Source organism: Brassica napus, chromosome A6, assembly GCF_020379485.1.
Source record: "Brassica napus cultivar Da-Ae chromosome A6, Da-Ae, whole genome shotgun sequence".
NCBI lineage: Eukaryota > Viridiplantae > Streptophyta > Magnoliopsida > Brassicales > Brassicaceae > Brassica > Brassica napus.
Genome location: NC_063439.1, coordinates 7,356,176 through 7,379,079, shown reverse-complemented (window position 1 = coordinate 7,379,079; position 22,904 = coordinate 7,356,176). Strand labels below are relative to the sequence as shown.

At 39.4% G+C, this 22,904-nt stretch overlaps 5 protein-coding genes and 1 long non-coding RNA gene across 7 annotated transcripts; 5 read left to right on the top strand and 1 right to left on the bottom strand.

Moving 5' to 3' along the window:
• Nucleotides 1-317: 317 nt before the first annotated feature.
• On the top strand, nt 318-10,410 carry LOC106346899. The gene is made up of 42 exons (XM_013786363.3): nt 318-512; nt 832-907; nt 1,072-1,152; nt 1,247-1,327; nt 1,438-1,514; nt 1,646-1,700; nt 1,786-1,834; nt 2,009-2,146; nt 2,458-2,536; nt 2,706-2,784; nt 2,873-2,919; nt 3,049-3,243; nt 3,477-3,552; nt 3,703-3,783; nt 3,856-3,936; nt 4,057-4,133; nt 4,199-4,253; nt 4,344-4,392; nt 4,494-4,631; nt 5,045-5,126; nt 5,206-5,284; nt 5,522-5,568; nt 5,917-6,128; nt 6,282-6,369; nt 6,494-6,613; nt 6,694-6,812; nt 6,923-6,995; nt 7,079-7,198; nt 7,313-7,381; nt 7,506-7,676; nt 7,764-7,811; nt 7,881-8,022; nt 8,127-8,224; nt 8,372-8,516; nt 8,604-8,689; nt 8,764-8,874; nt 9,050-9,124; nt 9,303-9,368; nt 9,461-9,649; nt 9,758-9,865; nt 9,944-10,024; nt 10,105-10,410. Exons 1-42 carry the CDS (start codon nt 405-407, stop codon nt 10,285-10,287), a joined length of 4,134 nt encoding a protein of 1,377 aa, XP_013641817.2. The 5' UTR covers nt 318-404; the 3' UTR covers nt 10,288-10,410.
• LOC106346898 (protein FLOURY 1-like) lies at nt 10,402-11,542 on the top strand. The gene has a single exon (XM_013786362.3). It carries the CDS (start codon nt 10,665-10,667, stop codon nt 11,415-11,417), a length of 753 nt encoding a protein of 250 aa, XP_013641816.2. The 5' UTR covers nt 10,402-10,664; the 3' UTR covers nt 11,418-11,542.
• Nucleotides 11,543-11,778: 236 nt separating this feature from the next.
• Nucleotides 11,779-14,829, top strand: LOC106346896 (ERAD-associated E3 ubiquitin-protein ligase component HRD3A). The gene is made up of 6 exons (XM_013786361.3): nt 11,779-12,406; nt 12,476-12,967; nt 13,092-13,307; nt 13,520-13,843; nt 13,972-14,214; nt 14,310-14,829. The coding sequence occupies exons 1-6, from the start codon at nt 11,882-11,884 to the stop codon at nt 14,544-14,546; spliced, it is 2,037 nt and encodes a 678-aa protein (XP_013641815.1). The 5' UTR covers nt 11,779-11,881; the 3' UTR covers nt 14,547-14,829.
• Nucleotides 14,830-15,481: 652 nt separating this feature from the next.
• LOC106346895 (thaumatin-like protein) lies at nt 15,482-20,070 on the top strand. The gene is made up of 3 exons (XM_013786360.3): nt 15,482-15,712; nt 15,862-16,186; nt 16,269-20,070. Exons 1-3 carry the CDS (start codon nt 15,655-15,657, stop codon nt 16,615-16,617), a joined length of 732 nt encoding a protein of 243 aa, XP_013641814.1. The 5' UTR covers nt 15,482-15,654; the 3' UTR covers nt 16,618-20,070.
• LOC106346894 (probable calcium-binding protein CML27) lies at nt 19,256-20,070 on the top strand. Its single transcript, XM_013786359.3, has one exon. The coding sequence runs from the start codon at nt 19,407-19,409 to the stop codon at nt 19,908-19,910; it is 504 nt and encodes a 167-aa protein (XP_013641813.2). The 5' UTR covers nt 19,256-19,406; the 3' UTR covers nt 19,911-20,070.
• A 362-nt stretch (nt 20,071-20,432) lies between these two features.
• On the bottom strand, nt 20,433-22,011 carry LOC125610242. 2 transcript variants are annotated; one of them, XR_007340257.1, is made up of 5 exons: nt 21,761-22,011; nt 21,446-21,654; nt 20,878-21,044; nt 20,663-20,795; nt 20,433-20,576 (listed from the first exon to the last, which is right to left on the bottom strand). It is a non-coding gene; the product is annotated as an uncharacterized LOC125610242 (long non-coding RNA). The 2 variants fall into 2 exon arrangements; XR_007340256.1 differs by having other exon boundaries at nt 20,433-20,795.
• Between the last annotated feature and the right edge of the window lie 893 nt (nt 22,012-22,904).

Sequence of the window (22,904 nt, the reverse complement as noted above, 5' to 3'; positions counted from 1 at the left end):
GATTCGGATCCGAATCCAAACATATATTTCCGAATCGGTTCCGGTTCAGATCTTTAGTTCCGGAGAAAAGGCCGAGGCCTAATGTTCACGAATCTCACCTAACAATTACAAAACTATCTTTATTTATTTATTTTATTTTGTGCGAGTTTGGAGCTTTTTGCCAGATAAGTTAAAAAAGCTTTTTGGATATGGATTTCCACGTATGAGTCTACGATGTTAACTTATCTGTCGCAAATCACAATGGCGCTTATTATAAAATTATTAGTTAATTAGTTAATTAGTGGAGATTAATCAAACGGATGTTGATATAGACGTTACAGAAACATATGCGTATGAAATTGGTTAGCTGACTTAAATTATTTTACAATCGGTGGAGAAAGGAAAGAGAATCGGAGAACAAAAAAATGGGAGGTGATGGTGGTGGCGTCGTTGGGTTCGTTGGTTTGGATCTCTTCAGCTTCGAATTAGCTTCTTCGCTTCTTAGTTCTGGGTTTAGGGTTCAAGCATTCGAGGTCAGCTTTCTTTTTTTGATCGGCTGGTTTTATGTTAAATCAAGGTTGATCGGGTTTCATAATATTGGTACCAAGCATGTGAAAATTTGTGTGTTCGATCTTTTAAGAATTTTCTTAATTTATCTCAGAGGAATTCAGCTGTTTCTTACACGTTTATTTCTATTCTCACAACACAAAGTGTTTTGAAATGAAATGATTTGATTAAATGTTCAGTGATTGTTGCTTTTGTCTAAAAAGAAACAAACCAGACTTGTTTTCTTCAGCTTTTTTCTTTTTAAATTGAGGAGGAAAGTTAAACGGTTGTGTCTATATTCAACAGATAAGTACAGAGATGGTGGAGAAGTTCACTGAACTGGGAGGATGCAAATGTGACAGTCCTGCAGATGTTGGCAAAGGTACCAGATTGTGTTATAAGTAATTAGAAACAATTAAGATACATGGAAGAAAAGTTTAGTATTAGCCTTTCTGCTGCTGCCTCTCTGTTTACTTTTGATGTGTTATGTTATTTACTCTCCTCTCTATCTCTCTTTTTTTTTTTGTCTTTATTACCTCTACGCAGGTGCAGCAGCCGTGGTTGTTTTACTTTCCCACCCTGACCAAATTCAAGATGTTATTTTTGGCGATGAGGGTGTTATTAAAGGTTATTCCCCAAGTTTCTTTACCTCACAGTTTTTGAATTTTATCTCGGGATTGTTGTCTAAGAGACTGTATGCGATTGCGTCATCTCTAGTCAGGTCTACAGAAGGGCACTGTTTTGCTTTTGTCTTCCACAATACCGCCTTTGCACCTCCAGAAGCTAGAGAAACAACTTGCAGGTTGCTACAAATTTGGATACTTTTGAGGCATCGTTTGCATTTCATCTCTGTATTTTGAAGTTTCCACTTTTCAGTCGTGAACTGAAAATGGGGTTTGGTTTCCGATGCAGAGGGTAAAGAGCAGATTTTTGTAGTCGATGCCTATGTTTTAAAAGGAATGTCTGAGCTTCTTGATGGAAAACTAATGGTATAATCTCTCCTCTCTTTCTAAGTCTTTGATGTTGGTGAAGTGTCACTGAGCTAGTTTGATCTCCATTCATTGTTTAAAGTGGCTTGTCATTGTACTTGTAGTAACACGTTTCATTTTAACTTTATAAGATCATAGCATCTGGAAGGTCTGATTCGATCACAAGAGCACAACCCTATCTTACTGGTAAAATGTTAACTCCAGTTTATAGAACATATAGACTTTCTGATAGTTTGTTTTCTTACTAAGACAATTTATTTGTTTCGTGAAGCAATGTGTCAGAAGCTTTACACCTTTGAGGGAGAAATTGGTGCTGGAAGGTATGGAAATTTTGGGGTGATAAATAACCTTCCCGTGTTGGTCAAGTTGCTTACCGAAATATCATGAAACCTATGAACTCTTTGATCATAACATGCTTGAACAAAACCGTTGATGATTCTAACTATTCCTCTGCATTAGAGACAACATTGATCTCGTTGTTTTTTCTGAACCAGTAAAGTTAAAATGGTTAATGAGCTACTTGAGGGCATTCATCTTGTTGCTGCTGTGGAGGCTATATCTTTAGGTTCTCAGGCGGGTGTGCATCCATGGATATTGTATGACATCATTTCCAATGCTGCTGGGAATTCATGGTATGCATTATGCTACAAGGACTTCCCTTTGGTTACGAGTAATACAAAAGTATTCCAGTACCAAAATCAGAAAGATTTTTGATAGGACTGTTATGGAATAATAGGGTTGACTACATTTCATGTAGTAGTAGAACTTTAATATACACTCATTAAAGGGATGGAAAAAGAATAGGCAGAATAGTTTCATTCTGAAAGTTTTGAGAATAGGATAGACTAAAGATTTCCCTGAAGGTTTATGCCATATCAGCATGTCAATATTCCTACAATGGCTGTCAGAGAATTAACTTGTCTTGTGTGCATTTTGTTTTCAGGATTTACAAGAATCATATACCCTTGTTGCTGAAAAGTGATATAGATGGTCACTTCCTCGATGTTCTCTCTCAGAATCTGGTATGATACACCAAATTGAAAGTGACTATATATCTTTCAAATTGATTTAGCAAAGAGAGAAAAACAAAATATAGATCCAGTTAATGAGTCATTTTAAACTCACAGTGATTAAATCTTGATGTTTAGCACATAAATTAATGAAACGCTAACTGATTTTCCAAATGGTTAGGGCATTGTTGAAGATAAAGCCAAATCGCTCCCATTTCCTGTCCCGCTGTTGGCAGTTGCACGTCAACAACTAATCCTCGGTACATATCAATATGATCTTATGTATGGTACAATGATAGTGACCTCTTTCCACTTGTCTAATTTTATGCATAACTTCTCCTTGTCCAGGAATATCTCAAATGCACGGAGATGATACATCTATTTCATTGGCTAAGGTCCCTTATAGAGTTCTTTTCTTCTTTTTCGGAACTTGTGGCAAATTTAAAGGAACGGAAAACTACTGTCATAGACCATGTATTTGATACATGCCTGTCTAATGAAAGGTTTGCGTAATGATTAAACAGATCTGGGAAAAAGTGCTTGGTGTTGGCATACTAGAAGCAGCCAATAAAGAACTTTACAAGCCAGAGGATTTGGCCAAAGAAATTACTACTCAAGCAAAGCCTGTGAAAAGAATTGGTTTCATTGGTCTCGGAGCAATGGGTTTTGGTATGGCAGCGCACCTGTTGAAATCAAACTTTTCTGTCCGTGGTTATGATGTAAGCCTCTGATTAACTCTCCACTGTGAATACTTTATTGAATCTATGGTATTCGTGTTTTGGGTGACTTTTCAAACAATTGTTAACTTATTGATGTATTAGCGTTAGATCATTCAGACTATTATAAATTTAGGAATAGCTGATAGTGGCTTAACTTTAAAAAAGCCTGTGCATCTTGAGTAGAAAAGATGACATTGTTACATGAAATGTTTGATACTGATACTGTATTGCAGGTATACAAGCCAACGCTCGTCAGATTTGAGGGTGTCGGCGGAGTGGCGGCAAATTCTCCAGCTGATGTGACAAAAGGTAGTCCTCAAAATCAAGACAAGTGAAACAGATTACAGTGTAGATGTGTCTTGTAGCTCTCAGAACTTTGAGATGAAAATCCTTCTTTGATCCTGTGAATCCAGTAAATTTTCCCCTGATATATGTTTTTATTTGTATCTGCTTCTACAGATGTTGATGTTCTTGTAATTATGGTAACAAACGAGGTTCAGGCCGAGGATGTCTTGTATGGGCATCTTGGAGCAGTTGAAGGTATACATCTCTGTTATCCTAGCTTTTAGCTTAGAGCTGATTTTCCTAAGTTTTTCTTTAACAATATTTCAGCTATTCCGTCTGGAACAACTGTTGTACTTGCGTCAACAGTCTCTCCCGCATTTGTTAGTCAGCTTGAAAGGCGTCTAGAAAGTAAGTTCCACTCTGAGCTGATCTTGATGGTCAGATGATCCCCTGATCAAATTGTTACTTCCATCATGATATTTTACTGTCACTTGATTGAGTTCTATATTTTACTTGGTAATCTTTTAGATGAGGGTAAGGACCTAAAGCTGGTGGATGCTCCTGTTTCTGGTGGTGTTAAGAGGGCTGCCATGGGAGAACTTACGGTATGAAGTCTAGATACCTATATACAATGTCTAATGAAGCTGAAGTTATATGTTTTTTTCCTCAGATAATGGCTTCAGGTACCGAAGAAGCACTCAAGTCTGCGGGGATGGTGTTGTCAGGTGACGATTTCATTTTCACTTTTCTCGTGAATTATTTTCTTGTTCACATCAGTAACCTGGACGTGCCTGATTATTATTGATTTTGTGCAGCATTAAGTGAGAAGCTTTATGTGATTAGAGGAGGTTGCGGTGCAGGAAGGTAATTTGTTATGCTCTTTTTTATCGCCATCACGATCCTTTCTATACTGACATAGACATCATTTCACTTTCTTTGTTACGTGGTTACTTGATGTTCCATAGTGGTGTTAAAATGGTCAATCAATTGCTTGCGGGAGTTCATATTGCATCAGCTGCCGAAGCAATGGCATTTGGAGCTCGGTTAGGTCTGAATACTCGAAAGCTATTCAATGTTATTTCCAACTGCGGTGGAACATCTTGGTATGTTTTACTTAGATTTTGTGGAATAAGTTTTTCTTTTCTCATCTCTGGAAGAGTATGTGGTACCATAAACGGCAATAGCATTTCTGATGTGCACCACTCTGATGCACTGCATAATCTCAGATAATAGTTTGTCCTCTTTATTTTTTTTTCTGTAGTAGCTGTATCATTACTTGTCCTAGTCTCCCAAAGGATGATATTGCCAAACAGGCTCCAGTTTGCTATATTTTGTTATTTCGGAGCCTCTAAAAGCTTAAAGTTATTAAAAACAATTGTAGGATTAACAATCTTAAGCCCAAAGTATTGTCTTTCTGAAACCCTAGATTTTGCTTGATATTTATCTTTACAAGTTTATGAAATAACGTTTGTGTTGGCCTGCTATTTGATAAATTGAATGGCTTCTATTCTTGCAGGATGTTTGAGAATCGCGTTCCACACATGCTGGATAATGATTATACACCATACTCTGCTCTTGATATTTTTGTTAAGGATTTGGTAAGTTTAGCAACTGTAGTCAATTTTGTAAACTTGCTCTTTTGTTTTATATTAAATTTAGCAAGAGTTTTGACTGTAGGGAATTGTTACCCGAGACGGTTCATCTCGTAAAGTTCCACTCCATATATCGACGGTGGCACATCAGCTATTCTTAGCCGGTAGACTAATCTTTTTACTTTTCTCAATTCATCTGGAACGTGCATTATTTCGGTCCTACCATTTCAACAATATGGTTTCATGTGTTTCAAATTTCTTGAAAAATATATTGGCAGTGCTTCTTTTTTAATGTTTTGGAGAAGGAGATAAATAGTTTTACTTTTAGTTAGCTATACTAATACTACTATAGTTCCTTTTTCTTTTGTGCCCCGTATACTTAAAGAAATTTTCATTTGCAGGCTCCGCTGCGGGCTGGGGACGGATAGATGATGCTGGAGTGGTCAAGGTATAATTGTCATAAATGCACTGATTTGTAGCGCCAAGCTTATAGTGATTGAGTTTGAGACAGTTTTTGCCTGTTTGTATCTGTCTTTTAAAAGAAATCCTATTTCTATTTGAGAGGACAAGGGAAAAAGTTTACTAGTAAAGCAAATACATACAATTTATTGAGATGACATGCTGTTAATGAATAGTAGAAGCTGAAACATTTTGCATTAATCTTATAGCATATGAACTATTGGACTCAAGATCTACATACAGTATTTGCTGATTATCCTTCTTAACCATAGATGGTAGAGTGAAGCTATAACAGTATTAAGATTTCTGTTCTGCTTGGGTTTGATTTTATTTATAGGTATATGAAACCCTTGGAGGGGTTAAAGTAGAAGGGAGGCTTCCTGTTCTGAAGAAACAAGAAGTATTAAAATCTCTTCCATCTGAATGGCCTTTCGACCCCACAGAGGACATACATAGATTAAATATGGGAAAGTCAAAGACGTTGGTTGTTCTAGATGATGATCCAACTGGGACACAAACTGTTCATGACGTAGAGGTTTTAACAGAATGGTTAGTTTTGCATGCTTTCTCTATAAAGACTGAAGTTATCTTGCTATTACAAAATTTATCATGAATCTGACTAATTGAGTTGACAAGTTGCTAGCTTAGGAAACAATGCCAGAATTTGATATTTGGTTATTGCTTTCACCTACATTTTGACAGGAGTGTTGAGTCTATTTCTGAGCAGTTCAGAAAGAAGCCGGCGTGCTTCTTCATATTGACAAATTCGAGGTCATTGAGCTCTGAGAAGGTCAAGGCATTCCTATGTTGTGCACTTTACTTATTGAAGAGTTCTAAACTCCTGGAACAATGAAAAGCTGATGCTACCTCAGCTTTTAGCAATTTAAAGCTCTAACTGCATATTTCTTAAACAGGCTAGTGCACTGATCAAAGATATCTGTACCAACCTATGTGCTGCATCAAAAGAATCTGGCAATGCTGACTACACAATTGTTCTGCGTGGTGATTCAACATTGCGTGGTCATTTTCCTCAGGCAAGTTTGGTGCTCCAAGAATGAAATGGCAGACCATCATATCACTGTTGGATTTGAGATTAAAATTATGAACCATGCAGGAAGCAGATGCTGCTGTCTCTATACTTGGGGAAATGGACGCATGGATTATTTGCCCCTTCTTCCTTCAAGGAGGACGGTATACTATCGATGATGTGCATTATGTTGCAGATTCTGATAGGTATATCTTTGTGAACAAAGAGTGTGTGTGTTTTAACTTCCTGAATCAGAGAAAAGTTCCCTTCATAGCATGAAGTTTGATAGTCGTCAGCTCTTCTTCATGTCTTGCAGACTAGTTCCTGCAGGAGAGACAGAGTTTGCCAAAGACGCATCCTTTGGATATAAATCCTCAAATCTCCGTGAGGTCTGAATTCTTCCAACAGCAGAATCATCTAATCTAATTTGACCTCAACGAAATAGTAGTAACGAACAAATTTATGATTCCAGTGGGTTGAGGAAAAAACAGCTGGCACCATTCCTGCTAACAGCGTTGAGTCGATATCAATCCAACTTCTAAGAACAGGTGGCCCTGATGCAGTGTGTGAGTTCTTATGCAGTTTAAAGAAGGTAATATTTCCAGCATATGTTGCTACGGCTTTCAGGGAACTTTTCTGGTCTTTAGAACTGGTGGAACCAGTAACTCCAGGTTTGATATAAAGTGAAACTTTATTTCCATTTCAGGGATCTGCATGTATTGTCAATGCAGCTAGTGATAGAGACATGGCTGTATTTGCAGCGGGTATGATTCAGGTAAGCCGGCCTATTATTCTTTCAGTTTTTATTTACTGTTCCTTATTGATCCATTAGAGTATGCATTTTTGTTTTTATCTTATATTTTTGGTCCTTTAGCTTGATCAAACATTATCTTTGGCAGGCAGAACAGAAAGGGAAATCTTTCTTATGCCGTACTGCTGCTAGCTTTGTGTCTGCTCGAATAGGGATTATTCCAAAAGATCTTGTGTTGCCGAAAGATTTTGCTTCTAACAAAGAAAGTAGTGGTGCGCTAATAGTTGTGGGTTCCTATGTCCCAAAAACAACAAAGCAGGTTAACTTTCGTTACTAACTCTGATTTCTCTGTTGCGGTAAATGGAATAGTTAAAAGAGTCATGAGTCATTTTCTTTAAACCAACAGGTTGAGGAACTTCAGTCACAACATAAGCAGAAGTTAAGGAGCATTGAGGTAAAAACAAGTAGATATGGCTAACAAGGATAGTTGTTATGGTAGCTAAGTTCTAGATGTGATCAACAGATCTCTGTAGAGAAAGTTGCTCTTAAGTCCTCCGAAGAGAGAGTTGCGGAGATCACTAGAGCGGTTGAGATGGCTGATTCTTTCCTTCGTGCTGGCAGAGAGACTCTAATTATGAGCAGTCGCGAGCTCATCACTGGGAAAAGTTGTTTCTCCATTCCTACTCTTTATACATTTTTATTACTGAGTAATAAAGTCATGATGACCAAGGAATAACATCATTAACGGGTCTGCTATCTATTTTGACAGCATCTTCGGAGAGTCTTGATATTAATAGCAAAGTGAGCTCCGCTCTGGTTGAAGTAGTGAGCCAGATAACTACTAGACCCCGTTATATTCTTGCTAAGGTACTTTTGCATACACTTATTACTTCTCTGTTCAGCTTACCATATCATAAACTTACTGGCACAATCTGTCAATGTACAATACAGTCAATGATTGCAACTGTTTTATAGTTTGTTGTATTTTGACACTGTAACATATCCTTGTTTTAGGGTGGGATTACGTCATCAGACACAGCTACAAAAGCACTTAAAGCAAGACGCGCACTTGTGATTGGTCAAGCCCTTGCTGGTGTTCCAGTATGGAAGTTAGGTCCAGAAAGTAGACATCCCGGAGTTCCCTACATTGTTTTCCCGGGTAAACCTTAGTTTGTAAAAAACATATTCAACTGAAGAAAATAGGTATCCTTAAATGAAAAGAAAAATGTATGTGAACATGTAACAGGTAATGTTGGTAGCAGCACAGCTCTTGCAGAAGTTGTGAAGTCATGGTCAGTTGTAGCTGGGCGATCAACAAAAGAGCTGCTTCTTGTGAGTATCTCTATTATTCTATGGCCTCAATTTCTCTCTTTCATCTATTGATATTGTGTTTTTATGTGAAACAGAACGCCGAAAATGGTGGATATGCGATTGGAGCATTTAATGTGTATAACCTTGAAGGAATAGAAGCTGTTGTAGAAGCTGCAGAGGAAGAAAACAGTCCTGCCATTTTGCAGGTTAGTGTTGTGATCAAAAAGTCAATTTCGGATACGTCAAAGGGTTTCATATGAGAGACGTCAGCCACTGATAGAAACCAAAGCATAACACTCTGTTCTCAGTTGTTCAAAAATGCATGACAGAAAAAAACTGAAAGCTGATTTTTTCCCTGTTCTTATGGCGCTATGCTTTTAGGTCCATCCAGGTGCGTTCAAGCAAGGAGGTATTCCATTAGTATCATGTTGCATCTCCGCAGCTGAACAAGCCAGGGTAAGTAACTTTGATTATGCATTATATTTATATCTTATTTGTAAGTCATGTATCTTGAGTTTGCTTTGCTATCACGAATGAAACAAAAAGCTACTAACTCGGCAACCGGAAAAAAGAAGAAGCCAGATTGTCTGGAATAAATACTAAAATTTTGTTACTAATAGGCATAATGTGGCAGGTTCCTATATCAGTGCATTTTGACCATGGAACAACAAAACATGAGCTATTAGAAGCTCTTGAACTCGTAAGTTTGAGATATATGTCGCCTACATTCAAAACATTTGTATCTTGTACTTGTTTTATGTTGAAAACTTCGTACCAATTGTTCTGGTGCAGGGATTTGATTCAGTGATGGTAGATGGTTCTCATCTTTCCTTCACGGAAAATGTAGCCTACACGAAATTAATAACAGAGTTGGCACGTTCAAAAAACATTATGGTGGAAGCTGAATTAGGTAGACTCTCAGGTACCGAGGATGGCTTGACCGTTGAAGATTATGAGGCAAAGCTCACCAACGTTCATCAGGTCTTTGTTGTTTTCAAGCACCTCTCACATTGTGTTCCAAAAAAAAAAACACCTCTCACATTTTACTATTCAGGTCTTCTAAAACAAACATCAATGAGTTTTTTTCAGGCTCAGGAGTTTATGGAGACTGGTATAGATGCTCTGGCTGTGTGTATAGGAAATGTACATGGAAAATACCCTGAGTCCGGCCCAAACCTCAAGCTTGACTTACTTAAGGTCAAGCATACTCTTGTGCTGAATGCAGTTTACTGAGTTTGCTTCACTCTTATTCTAAATGATTTTTCATGTGTATAGGAACTTCACAATTTAAGTTCGAAGAAAGGCGTCGTTCTTGTTCTTCATGGAGCTTCTGGTTTGCCTGAGAAACTTATCAAGGTATCTAGAGCTTTATCAAGATTTTGTTATGGCTTTAACTCTTTATGGGTAATGAATTGTTGGTCTCATGTTGTCGTCAGGACTGCATTGAGAATGGAGTGAGGAAGTTCAACGTGAACACAGAAGTAAGAAAGGCGTACATGGATGCTCTTACCTCCGAGAAAAAGACCGACCTTGTTGACCTCATGTCGGCAACAAAAACAGCCATGAAAGCTGTGATCGGTGACAAGATTCGTCTCTTTGGCTCTGCCGGAAAAGCTTAATTTGTTAATGAACAATGCACAGTGAGAGTATGTTTACAGTTGTAAATCATATCCACACATCCAAATAACCATTGTATGCAATGTACAATTGTTGAAAAATAAAGAAAACTTTTTTTAAAGAAATTCGAATTTCTTAAATGGGAAGCCACTTTCTTTTTTGGATAAATTTACTAATTATACATGGCTGTTATCTCTAGACATTATAAACCTCGCAATCTTCGCCGTTTTATCTTCTCGTTCCCCAATCTACAATCCCTAACTCTCACACACATTCTTCATTGGGAATCTACTTCCTTCTTTTTAGAAAAAGCTCAAAGTGTATATCTTTATGAGTTTCTTCGTTCTTAGCTATTGATGTCTACTACTACCTCTACGTAATGGGTTTTGCTTCATTTCTCAATCTTTCGAGTAAAGTCGATGGCTTTGGATGTGGGCTCTTCGTTTTTTGCAGTTTCTCTCAGATTCTCAATCTCTTCTTTCTCGTTTGCTTGCTTGCTTTGTCACTCAAGTTTCTGCTCTTCAAGTGTCCTTCCTCGTTTCTACAGTCTCTAGAGAAGATATATCGAGTCTCTCCGAAGATTGAGTGTTGCAGTTCCTTCGATCAAGACAACAGCAAAGATGGGTTTGTATCCAAATCTTGTTTGGTTGATGAGCTGGATCAGAAGAAAGCTATCATCTTACACTGGAACCCTGATTCTGCTGATGAATTGAAGAAGAGCTGTGAGAACTGTGATAAACTTCTTCTAAGCGACGAGCTTAATCTCAGAACGAACAGAGACACTGCTCCAGCGTCATCGGAGACAGAGGAAAGCGAGGACGAGGAGGAGTCACGTGAAGATCAGGTGTTCGACGTTATTACTCTGAGAAAAATGGTGAAGAGAGAGAGGAAACGCGGAGATGGTTTGAAGATGGAGCTGGAGAAGGAGAGAAGAGCGGCGGAAACAGCTGCTGGAGAAGCCATGGCTATGCTTCTGAAGCTACGGATGGAGAAGAGCGCGGTGGAGATGGAGGCGAATCAGTACAAGAGAGTCGCGGAACAGAAGCAAGTCTATGACCAAGAAGTGATTCAATCGTTACAGTGGATGTTGATGAAGCTCGATGACGGAGATAATAATAAGATTCAAGACTAAAAAACTCTTTGATCGTCCTCTTTGTATGCATATAAATAAACAAAAAATTTAGACATGTATTTTTGTTTAACACAGTTGAAAGTTGAAACTGAACTGAATTTATCTTACGTGGCAATTTTAGACAAGTATATATTTACGTGGCGTGTTACTATTGGATGTATGATATATTCGACGTGGCAAATTTTGGACTCGGTGAATTACGTAACTACCCCCTATCATCTTTTTTCTTTCCCTCGTCAATTGGATTTATCACAAGTCTACTTACGTGGCAATTTGGACAAGTCTACTTACGTGGCATGTGACTATTGGATGTATGATAACGATTAGACGTGGCAATTTATTGACTGGGTGAAATTACGTAACTACCCCTTTCATCTTCTTTCTTTCTCTCCCGAGTCATCTCCTTCTGAAACTCGATCTGATCACTGAGAAACTACGACGACGACGAAGAAGGTGGAGGAAGAATGAGAATCTCAGGCTACGGAATCGTTGTTCTCTCTGTATTTTTATTCTATTTCATCGATCATAGCGTTCACGCTCGTCCCGTTGTCCTCGTCCTCTCCAACGACGATCTCAACAGCGGCGGAGACGATCCCGGAGTCGGAGACTCCTCCGACTTCGACGAATTCGGCGAATCCGAACCCAAGTCCGAAGAGGAGCTCGATCCCGGCTCGTGGCGACGGATGTTCGAGCCGGACGACGACTCAACCGTCGAAGCCGCGTCGCCGCAGTACTACTCCGGCCTCCACAAGATTCTCTCGGCGGCGAGCGAGGGAAACGACAGGTTGATGGAGGAAGCCGTGGAGGAGATAGAGGCTGCTTCTTCGTCCGGAGATCCGCACTCGCAGTCGCTGATGGGATTCGTCTACGGGACAGGGATGATGAGGGAGAAGAGCAAAAGCAAATCCTTCCTTCACCATAGCTTTGCTGCTGAAGGTGGGAACATGCAGTCAAAGATGACACTTGCCTTCACGTATCTGCGACAAGATGTAAGCTAAATATTATTTTGTGAGTTTAAGCTTTTGAGTTTGTTATTTGATTGGCCCTTGTGTTTGCAGATGCATGATAAAGCTGTGAAGCTATATGCTGAGCTAGCAGAAACCGCTGTGAATAGTTTCCTGATCTCAAAGGACTCTCCCGTGGTGGAACCAACTAGGATCCATAGCGGGACTGAAGAGAACAAAGGCGCTCTAAGGAAGTCACGAGGGGAGGAGGATGAGGATTTCCAGATATTGGAGTATCAAGCACAGAAAGGCAATGCTGCGGCTATGTACAAGATTGGACTGTTCTATTACTTTGGTCTGCGAGGGTTAAGGCGTGATCACACCAAGGCGTTGCACTGGTTTTCGAAGGCGGTGGAGAAAGGAGAGCCGAGGTCTATGGAGCTTCTTGGGGAGATATATGCTCGAGGAGCTGGTGTTGAGAGAAATTATACCAAGGCGCTTGAATGGCTTACACTTGCTGCTAAAGAAGGTCTCTATTCAGCGTTTAATGGGATTGGCTACTTGTATGTTAAAGGCTATGGAGTAGAGAAGAAAAACTACACTAAGGTATGGCCTCAGAATTCCCAGGACTTAAGTCATTATTTGATTTAGCAGGAACATATTTAGACGATGGATATAATATAGGAACTTATGAATCTAACGTTCCGTTGTAATATGGCTTCAAATGTAGGCAAAAGAATATTTTGAAAAGGCTGTTGACAATGAAGACCCCAGTGGGCATTATAACCTTGGGGTTCTGTATCTTAAAGGCATCGGAGTCAAAAGGGATGTGAGACAGGCAACAAAATACTTCTTTGTTGCTGCAAATGCTGGTCAGCCAAAGGCTTTCTATCAACTCGCCAAGATGTTCCATACTGGAGTTGGGCTTAAGAAGAACCTGGAAATGGTAATATACTTTTAAATTTCTCAGACTTTTTTCTCTGCCTAAACATGGATGCTAAATGCAATGATTCTAAATCCATATAGTTAAGGGGAATGAAACTCTTTAAAAAATATTGAACATCTTGTTTTTATATGTCTTTGAACACTTTGGGCACATATTATTGTGGGACTTTATGCTTTAGTTGTTTGTTAACTTTCCTTGCATTTTGGTTTCAGGCCACTTCGTTCTATAAGTTAGTAGCAGAGAGAGGACCATGGAGTTCTCTCTCTAGATGGGCACTTGAAGCTTACCTTAAAGGTGATGTGGGAAAGGCTTTAATCTTATACTCAAGAATGGCAGAGATGGGTTATGAAGTAGCTCAAAGTAATGCTGCATGGATCCTCGATAAATACGGTGAAAGAAGCATGTGCATGGGAGTATCTGGATTTTGCACAGACAAGGAGAGACATGAGAGAGCACATTCTTTGTGGTGGCGTGCCTCTGAACAAGGCAATGAACATGCTGCTCTGCTTATTGGAGATGCATATTACTATGGCCGGGTTAGTTTTCCTACTATTTGAAACTAAATCATGAGACCAACAACTTTCGGAGATGTTACAATGTTCGAATAAAATGTGAATCAGCTAGAAAATCTAAATTTCTCTGTGCTCATTCTTGGATCTCTTAGGGAACGGAGAGAGATTATGTGCGTGCGGCTGAGGCATACATGCATGCTAAATCACAGTCAAACGCGCAAGCAATGTTCAACCTAGGTTACATGCATGAGCATGGACAAGGGCTTCCCTTTGACCTGCATCTAGCAAAACGTTACTATGATCAAGCACTTCAGAGCGATGCAGCAGCTAAATTGCCAGTCACACTTGCTCTCGCCAGCTTATGGCTACGTAGAAACTATGCTGATACCTTCCTGGTAAACTAAAAAAACTGATTGTTTCTCAATTCTTATATCAATAATTGTCAGATCGAAATGACAATTGAGGAAATGCGTTTTTTATAAACTGATAGGTGAGAGTTGTGGACTCGTTACCAGAAGTTTATCCAAAGGTAGAGACTTGGGTTGAGAATGTGGTATTTGACGAAGGTAACGCCACAATCCTCACACTTTTTGTCTGCCTTATTACGATTCTATATCTCCGAGAGAGACAACGAAGACAAGTCGTTGTCCCCGATCCAGTGGGAGGCGATGTGGCTCAACCTCTTGATGCTGACGTTGCACAACACCTTGCTGCGTTCCCACGGTGATGCGGTTATCATCCTCTTCTTCGTTGCAATAGCAGAGTTTTTTTATTGTACAGCTTAAAACGTGCTTCAAAAATTGTACCGTAGAATCTTCCAGCTTTTTTTTTACAGTGTATCTCGTTGGGCCTATGTCTCTGATAGATGTGGCCTATTACGTTATATTAACCAAACTATAAGGCCACTGAACCCTGACTTGCTCTGCTCTTTAACTTTTTCAATGGGGGTTATAAACTTATAATGTGCCTTTGCGCTTAAGATTTGAAAAAGGTATCTTGTTTTTTTTGAATTTGGCGTAGCGGGGTGAAGTTATGCTTTGCCTTTACATTAACATTTTTAACTGGAAGAAAATTTAATTATAAAAACTCCATTACTTATAAGCGGAGAAAATTTCTTATAAGAAAGTTACTTAATTACTTAGAAAATTATTTTAAAAACTCCACAAAACTTTTCATGAAATAGTTATTACAAGGTCCAAAGTCAAATGTACAAGAAATAAGTAAACGTAACCAGTCAAAAATGCAGACGAATAATTGAAGTAGACGTGAATGTTTGTACGTTTCCAGCACTGTTGTGCATGTAAAAATATAGCTAAATACGTATAAAGAGTGTGAAGAACGACAAGCACATCCACACGATGAGCGTATTAATTAGGAGTATGTTACATTTTTTCATTAATAATTGTAATTAATGCTGGAAACCTCATTACATACAGTTTAAGGGTTTTTTTTTCATTTGGGGATGATGCTTACGTTAGATATCTCTTTTTCGTAGGGATGATTTTTTTTTGTATAGTTAGACGGAACTAGAATGGTTTAGTTAATTCGATAGTTAACTAATATTTCGAATTCTACGGAGAATGATTAATCAGTGTCACTTGACAACGAAACTGCTGATGAGAGGACAGTTACATTATTTTGACTGTGAAAAGAAAAAGCTATCACGCACTAACTGGTCTGACAGTCTCGAGACATGTGGTAACATTTTCATTATTACATTCCAAAAATAATATCCATAGCCAACTTTTTCCATAAATTCCATAAAAAGCACTGAGAACTGAGAAGAAACAAATTGATTCAGTCTCACTCACTCTTGCTCAAGTGGAGCTCCATCAATGGCTTCACTAAACCTCTTCAACTTCGCTCTCCTTCTTCTTATCTCTCACGCTTCAGGTTCTCTTTTAATATTAGAAATCTATTTATTATTCACATTTTAGTTTAAAATACTGAAAAGCTATGTCTCACGTTTATTAGATTTGTAAATATTTTAGTTACAGATTCTCTAATCATTCACATGTTGATTTGTTCTTCGTTGTGACCAGCTTCAACGGTAGTATTCTTCAACAAATGCAGATACCCAGTGTGGCCAGGCATCCAGCCCAGCGCCGGCCAAAACATACTCGCCGGCGGTGGATTTAAGCTTCCGGCTAACAAAGCCTACACCCTTCAGCTCCCACCGCTTTGGTCCGGCCGCTTCTGGGGTCGCCACGGCTGCACATTCGACGGATCTGGCCGTGGTCGCTGCGCCACCGGAGATTGCGGCGGTTCTCTCACTTGCAACGGAGCTGGCGGTTCACCTCCGGCCACTCTCGCAGAAATCACCCTTGGCCAAGAGCTTGACTTCTATGACGTCAGCCTCGTCGACGGGTCTGTAAACTTCTGACATCAAATCTTCTACTTTTTTTTATAAATCTAGCTAAAGTGTTGTTTTGTTTTTGTGTAATGACAGTTATAACCTCGCGATGTCGATAATGCCGGTGAAAGGTAGAGGTCAATGTAGCTACGCCGGTTGTGTGAGCGATCTAAACCGGATGTGTCCGGTTGGGTTACAAGTCCGGTCACGCAACGGGAAACGGGTGTTAGCCTGTAAAAGCGCTTGCTCTGCCTTCAACTCACCACAGTACTGTTGTACCGGCACGTTCGGTAACCCACTCACCTGCAAGCCAACGTCTTACTCCAGAATCTTCAAGGTCGCTTGCCCTAAAGCTTATTCATACGCTTACGACGACCCAACCAGCATCGCAACTTGTTCCAAGGCTAACTACATCGTCACCTTTTGCCCTCACCATCGCCGTTAAAATCACAATTATTAAGAAGAAAGCATTTCTTTATTAGCAAAATCTTGTGTTATGTAATTGAGAATCTTTGAGGTTTATGTTTCTACAATTGTAACACTCTTGAAATGCAAAATCCTATAACAATATCAATATCAGTAGATTTTGTTATTGATTACACTTAAAAAAAAATAAGTATTTTCCATTTTATTAAGGTTTTTACTTAAGAACAAACAACTAACAAATGATGGGCATGTGAGTTATAGGATCCCCTTGTGAAAAGTAAGCAAGCAAAGTCCAGGGCCGGCTTAGTGTAATGCAGGAGGTCATGTTACAGAAACTTACAATGGGCCTAATTTTTTTATTGGGCCCTTTTAATAACAATTTTATATATCTTCTACAGCATATTAAATTCGATTGCAGTCTAAATACATACACACCCAGACTTTGATAATAATCATACTAGCAGGTTTTAATAGTTTTTACGAACCAACCAAAACAACAAAAAGGGAAACTATTTGATCTTTTATTTATTTTATCTTATTGCCAATATATAAATATGCAAGTTCATACTAAATGATACTACTGGACTCCATAATGCTCACTCAACCCTAAATTACGTGTATCTTTCTCACATCTCTGGTGACATAAAGCAACAAGACTAAAACAGAAACCTAACCGTCTGGTTTGATTAGGATAAAGGATTTGATATCTGCAAAGGGTTGAATGTGAAATACAGCTAAAGTTTTAGATGTCTAATTTACAGAGTCTATTAGTAGTATGTTTTTTTTTTTTTCCTAATTAGTTTTATTAAAAGGCCAAGCCCAGTAAAACATTCTGAATTACAAAACAAAAGCCCAAAAACGACGGGCACAAAAGCGGAAAGGAAATGGGCTAGGCCCAAACTTCTAAAGACCGGAACTACCGCCCCAAACGTCGACACCATCGATACCATCGTGCCCACGTGTCTAAATCACAAACCCGGAAGACACGCGTCACTCCATCTCTTCACCTTCACAACCACCGGCGACCTCAACGGCGTTTCACCGGAATCACCCCTGAACCATCATCCTTCATCGCATCCGGAACACACCGGAGCCCATGAGCTACATCCATCTTCACCGCAACCGCATCAGCTCGTGTCTTCTTTATCAGAGAGAGTCAATCGCAAGAGCAAGATCTCATCCACCACCATTCGAGCATACACAGAGCAAAAGCATCGCGCAGACCATAAAACAACTTTCATCGGAGAGCTTCTCTCGTTCTACGACGAGAGCTCAAGCCACCGAATCCAACTCGACACCGCAATAAGAAGAACAAATATAATGACACAACCCTAAAACAGATCTAGAAAAAACAAAACCGAAGAGGCAAGGAGAGGAAAACCTTCACCCCTCGGGGACCAAACCGGAGACCATTGGAGCTTTAGAAGCCTCCACCTTCCCGGGATCTTTGCCGGCGACGCGAAGCTGAGAAAGCCTCCACCTTCCCGGAACCTTAGTCGGCGACTACAGAGCTATAAAAGCCTCCATATCCCGGAGCAGATACTGAACTCGAAAGCTGGCTGTCACGTCGAACCATCGTCCTACCTCCTCACCGCGAAGCCAGAGGGAGATGAGTTACCGCCGTTCAAAAACCCCCCACGAGCGGCCTTTCCCGGAGCAAAACCCTAGCCCAGAACCGCTAGTATATCGGAGCGAGACCACAGATCGGAGCACACAGTCAGAGGACTGGACTGAATAAACCAAACGGGAACCTCCGGCGCCGGCACGCGCTCGGACGCGCCACCGGACGCCGGGGTTTCCTACACACACGCTCTCTCTTCTCTCTTCTCTTGTGGCCAGCAGATAAATATTTTTTAAAAGTGCCTGTCTATTAGTAGTATGTTAAAAAGGAAAAATGACCCCACTGATTTAATTATCATGCCGCGTAAAAGGAGCGTGTGTACGTGACGCGTTTACCGCGTTGGATTGAGACACATTTCCCACTCACGACTCGCGTTAGCATCTTTTTGAATCATCAACGAAGGCTTCCTCGAACTTTTCTTTTAATGCAGCATTTACGAAACAAACAAAGGTTTTCTGTCCAAATACAAATAAACAAAAACGTATTTTTATATTTTATGTGTTGAAATTTTATATTTTTAAAGATTTCAAAATAACGAAAACGTATTGACTACAACTTGATGAATAAGAGAAATAGTCTGTTAACGAGTAGTATTCTAATGAGAAATGAATGAAACCCAATGATAGTAACAACTTTAAACAAATGAAAATCTCATGAAGCCACGTGAGGTGACAAGGTCGCGTGTTCCTTAAACCTCGTAACACGTGGAAAGTTTCACTAAAATAATACGAAGATATTGGTATTTCACCTAGAATTAGGAGTATAAAAGTATTTAGTTAAAGTTTACGTAAACGTCTCTAAAAATCACCAAAATAAAAAAGTACAGTATGTAATTGTTTTTCTTTCTTGAAATAGAAAAACTATGTAATTGCTTATAGCGTTTTTTCTCCTCCGATTAATAAAAATGCAGTTAAAGCTTATTATTAACTCAGAGTAATCTCTTCAATGTGTAAATGCGTTTAATCCAGAAAATTCGATAATAATACAATGAAAAGAAATCAAAACCGTAAAAGATTCGATTCAAAATGTATAACCAATGGCAACCAAAATACGTGGATAGAGACGAAAGGCATCTACAGAAGAAGAAAAAAACGGTCTATAAAAGGTCACACATCCGCAAAAGCCTCTTTAACAAATTTTCTCCAAAACCTCTCTCTCTAACATTTTACCTTTTAACAGAAAAAAAAATGGCAAGTGGTAACCCTGTAACCGCCAAACCCACGCCTGCACCGGTGGACATGGCGAATCCCGAGGAGCTGAAGAAGGTTTTCGACCAGTTCGACTCCAACGGCGACGGCAAGATCTCGGTGACCGAGCTCGGAGGCGTTTTCAAGGCCATGGGGACTTCCTACACCGAGACGGAGATCAACCGCGTCCTGGAGGAGGTCGACACCGATCGCGACGGCTTCATCAACGTGGACGAGTTCTCCGCTCTCTGCCGCTCGTCCTCCTCCGCTTCCGAGATCCGCGACGCCTTCGATCTGTACGATCAGGACAAGAACGGGCTCATCTCCGCGGCCGAGCTCCACCAGGTGCTTAACCGCCTCGGGATGTCGTGCTCCGTGGAGGACTGCGCTAAGATGATCGGGCCTGTGGACGCTGACGGCGACGGGAATGTAAATTTCGAGGAGTTTCAGAAGATGATGACGTCATCCTCCCTCGCTAACAGCAACAACGGATCGTCGGCCTAGGGTTTTCTAGATTCCGTATCAGGATCGTCTCTAAAACTGGGAAGAATAATTACTACTATGCTTCGTTTAGGTGCTTTTTTAAAAAAAATGTGATAAAAAAAGTCTAACTTCGATCCGTCGTTGTTCGGTTGTTCTTGTTCAAACAAATTTGGTTTTCTAATTTTCCCATCGTTTACATTCTCGATGCTATAGTTTTGAACGATGATTACTTTGGCTTTGAAATCGAATCAGATTTTTTCTACGTCTTGAAAAGTTTCAATGGAAACTGATTAAATCATTTTGAAATTTGAATTTAGGTTTCTGTGTTACTTTTGTTTACACCCCACTCGAATTGTTAAGAGCATGATTAACCCAACAACCCTATTAAGGTCTCTTAGTGAATTTTTTAATAATAAATGTAAGTTAAGAATTTAATTAAGAGACATCATCATTTTCCTCCTCCAATGCTAGTCTCTTAATAAGGGTTCTTAAAAAAATGCATTATCTCTTCTATTAGTTCATAATCACAAACCAACAGAAAACTAAAGCCAACATTATGAAACTAGTTTTCAGAAAATGAATAACATTGTAAACGAATGTAAACATTACAAGCAAAGATGAGCAAACAACAAGAGTAAACCTTTTGCAACATGAATACATGATGTTGAAACAAGCCAGAGAAAATTTCTGAAAGGTGTACACAAAAGATCTTCTTTAGGTTTTACAAAAGACATCCACAATTACAAAATCACAAATCGAAAGTGTGTTGTTACCTTCAAGACCTTGAGCTTCATGCTCCCGTAGAGGAGACCCACGCTAAACGCCGAAGCACGAGCCACCTGATCAAACTCGTCACCATCTGTTACATGTGCCTTGTCAAGCTTCTTGTAAGATGGGTTTAGTTATCTGCAACAGACATGAAAAAGCAGTCAAACCTTGTTCACAATCAGAGCATGTAACAAAGCTAGGAGAAAAGCAAGAAACTCACATAGTTTTTTTTCAATCAAAGATGAAACCTCACATAGCTTAACACACATGTACAATCATGGTACATGTACTTGTCAATCTTCTTTGACACTTAGTATTTCTTCAGGCGAGTGGATCTTGGTTGGTTTCCTGATGATGAAGCCATCCTTCACAAGCTTTTGTTCTGACCTGTAGTTTTTTTCAAAAACAAAGAAACATCCTTTTTAAAAAATCAGGGATTAATATCCATTCTATAAGCAATACAGTAATCAACAACAACTCAGTAGGAACTCAGGCAAATAAAAATGATGCAAGTATCAAAACCCATATATACTGTGATCAACTTAACAAGAAAGCAGAGCAAGTAATTTTTTGAATGTTGCTATTAGTTGAAACGAATGTTGCTATAATGAGTTTCATTCCATCATTCAGCTTTTTACCATTCGAACTGCAAACAGAGCAAGTTATCACAAACATCCTAACACCAAACTGCCAATCACATCAAAACAAAATGTCAAAGTCTCTGAAGATTCTTTCTTCTTACACAAAAACATTGTACAAGCTACGAAGAGCAGAGGTTGTGTAAGTACCCAATCCGCAGCAGCCTGAAGGGTAACATGATCACCCCATTCTCCAACGATGGCTAACGCTCTGTGGGTGCTTCTCCGATCTCCATTTCTCTAACGATGGAGGCGGAGACGGTGGAGATTTCTTCTTACGCTTACGGCGAGAGAGATCGGAGCTCGAGCTCGTTGTCGTCTGATGATTAGAAAGCGGAGAGATGGAGTCCATTCAATCGCTGATCAAGTCAGAGGTGATGGATCGGAATCGAGGATCCGTATTAGACGAATCGAAATTTCAAAGAAATGAATATAATCGAGAGATGACTAATGATTAGTTTTTACCTTTTTTGTGGAGAACGGAACGTAACGGAGGAAGAAGAGATGAGGTACAACAGCCACCAAGAGAGAAAGAAATCAGAGAGCCATCTAATGTGAAGAGAATTCACCGTCGAGAGAAAGCAGAGAAGAGAGAAAGCAGAGAAAGAGACGAAACTGCTGCAAGCTTGGACACGTGTCTCACAAGAGACGTTCCTTGCTTCTCCTAATCAGGAGACGTGTCTTTGATAAATCAGTATTTTTCTTTTATTTTTAATGCTAAATAACATAAGAGACTTGCTTAAGGGACCCCGTTAATCCTGCTCTAAATGGTAAAAAAACTGAAGTTTTGGTTTCAATGAATTTAATAATACGGTTGCTAATAATGAACGCTGGAATCAAATTGACTCGGTCAACGCGTAAATTTATGTTCGCGACCTTAGTACTTTGCATTGTTATTTTCGTTCCTTTTCGTATTAATTTTTTTTATAGAAAGTTGTACAAGTATAATTGTATAAAACAAAATACTGCGCGTGAATCTTTTTTTTTTGTTATTCAAGTGTAATCTATACTATACTAAAAGGGCAATATGAAGCCCTCTTAGCTATGCCACCTCAGCTGAAATAATCAACCAATCAAAAGTTTATGTTTTGCCACATCATTTTTCATTCTCTCGAACTTCTCCGCTTCGTCTTCCTCCAAAGCGTGGAGCAAACAGCCGCTCCAACACTTCTGATTCTCCTTTGCCTCCATATCTAAGTTTCATAAATTTCATGTGTTTATCATCCCAAACGATATGAATCTGTTCCCTTCCCATCAGCTCCACAATTATATATCTCCCTTTTTTGATTCTCCCCTCCACGCTAACCAAATTTTCAGATTCAATTAGACGTATTGAGTCCATGGCAAGAGAGATGGTGATCATTAAACTGTATCTCCACAGTCACTCACTGTTGCATTTTCTGTTGGATCTGATTTTGATGTCTACCATATAATTAAGCAGGTAGGCATGATGTTCTTTCCCACACGACCATGTCATAGATTTATGTTTATGTTTTGAATAGATTATAAAGTTTCTATTTGTTTGTCTAATTCTTATATCTCCCAGCCTCTTGAACCATATTAATTTAGAGGGAATTTGATTTGTCTGTGTTCTTTTAACTAATTAACT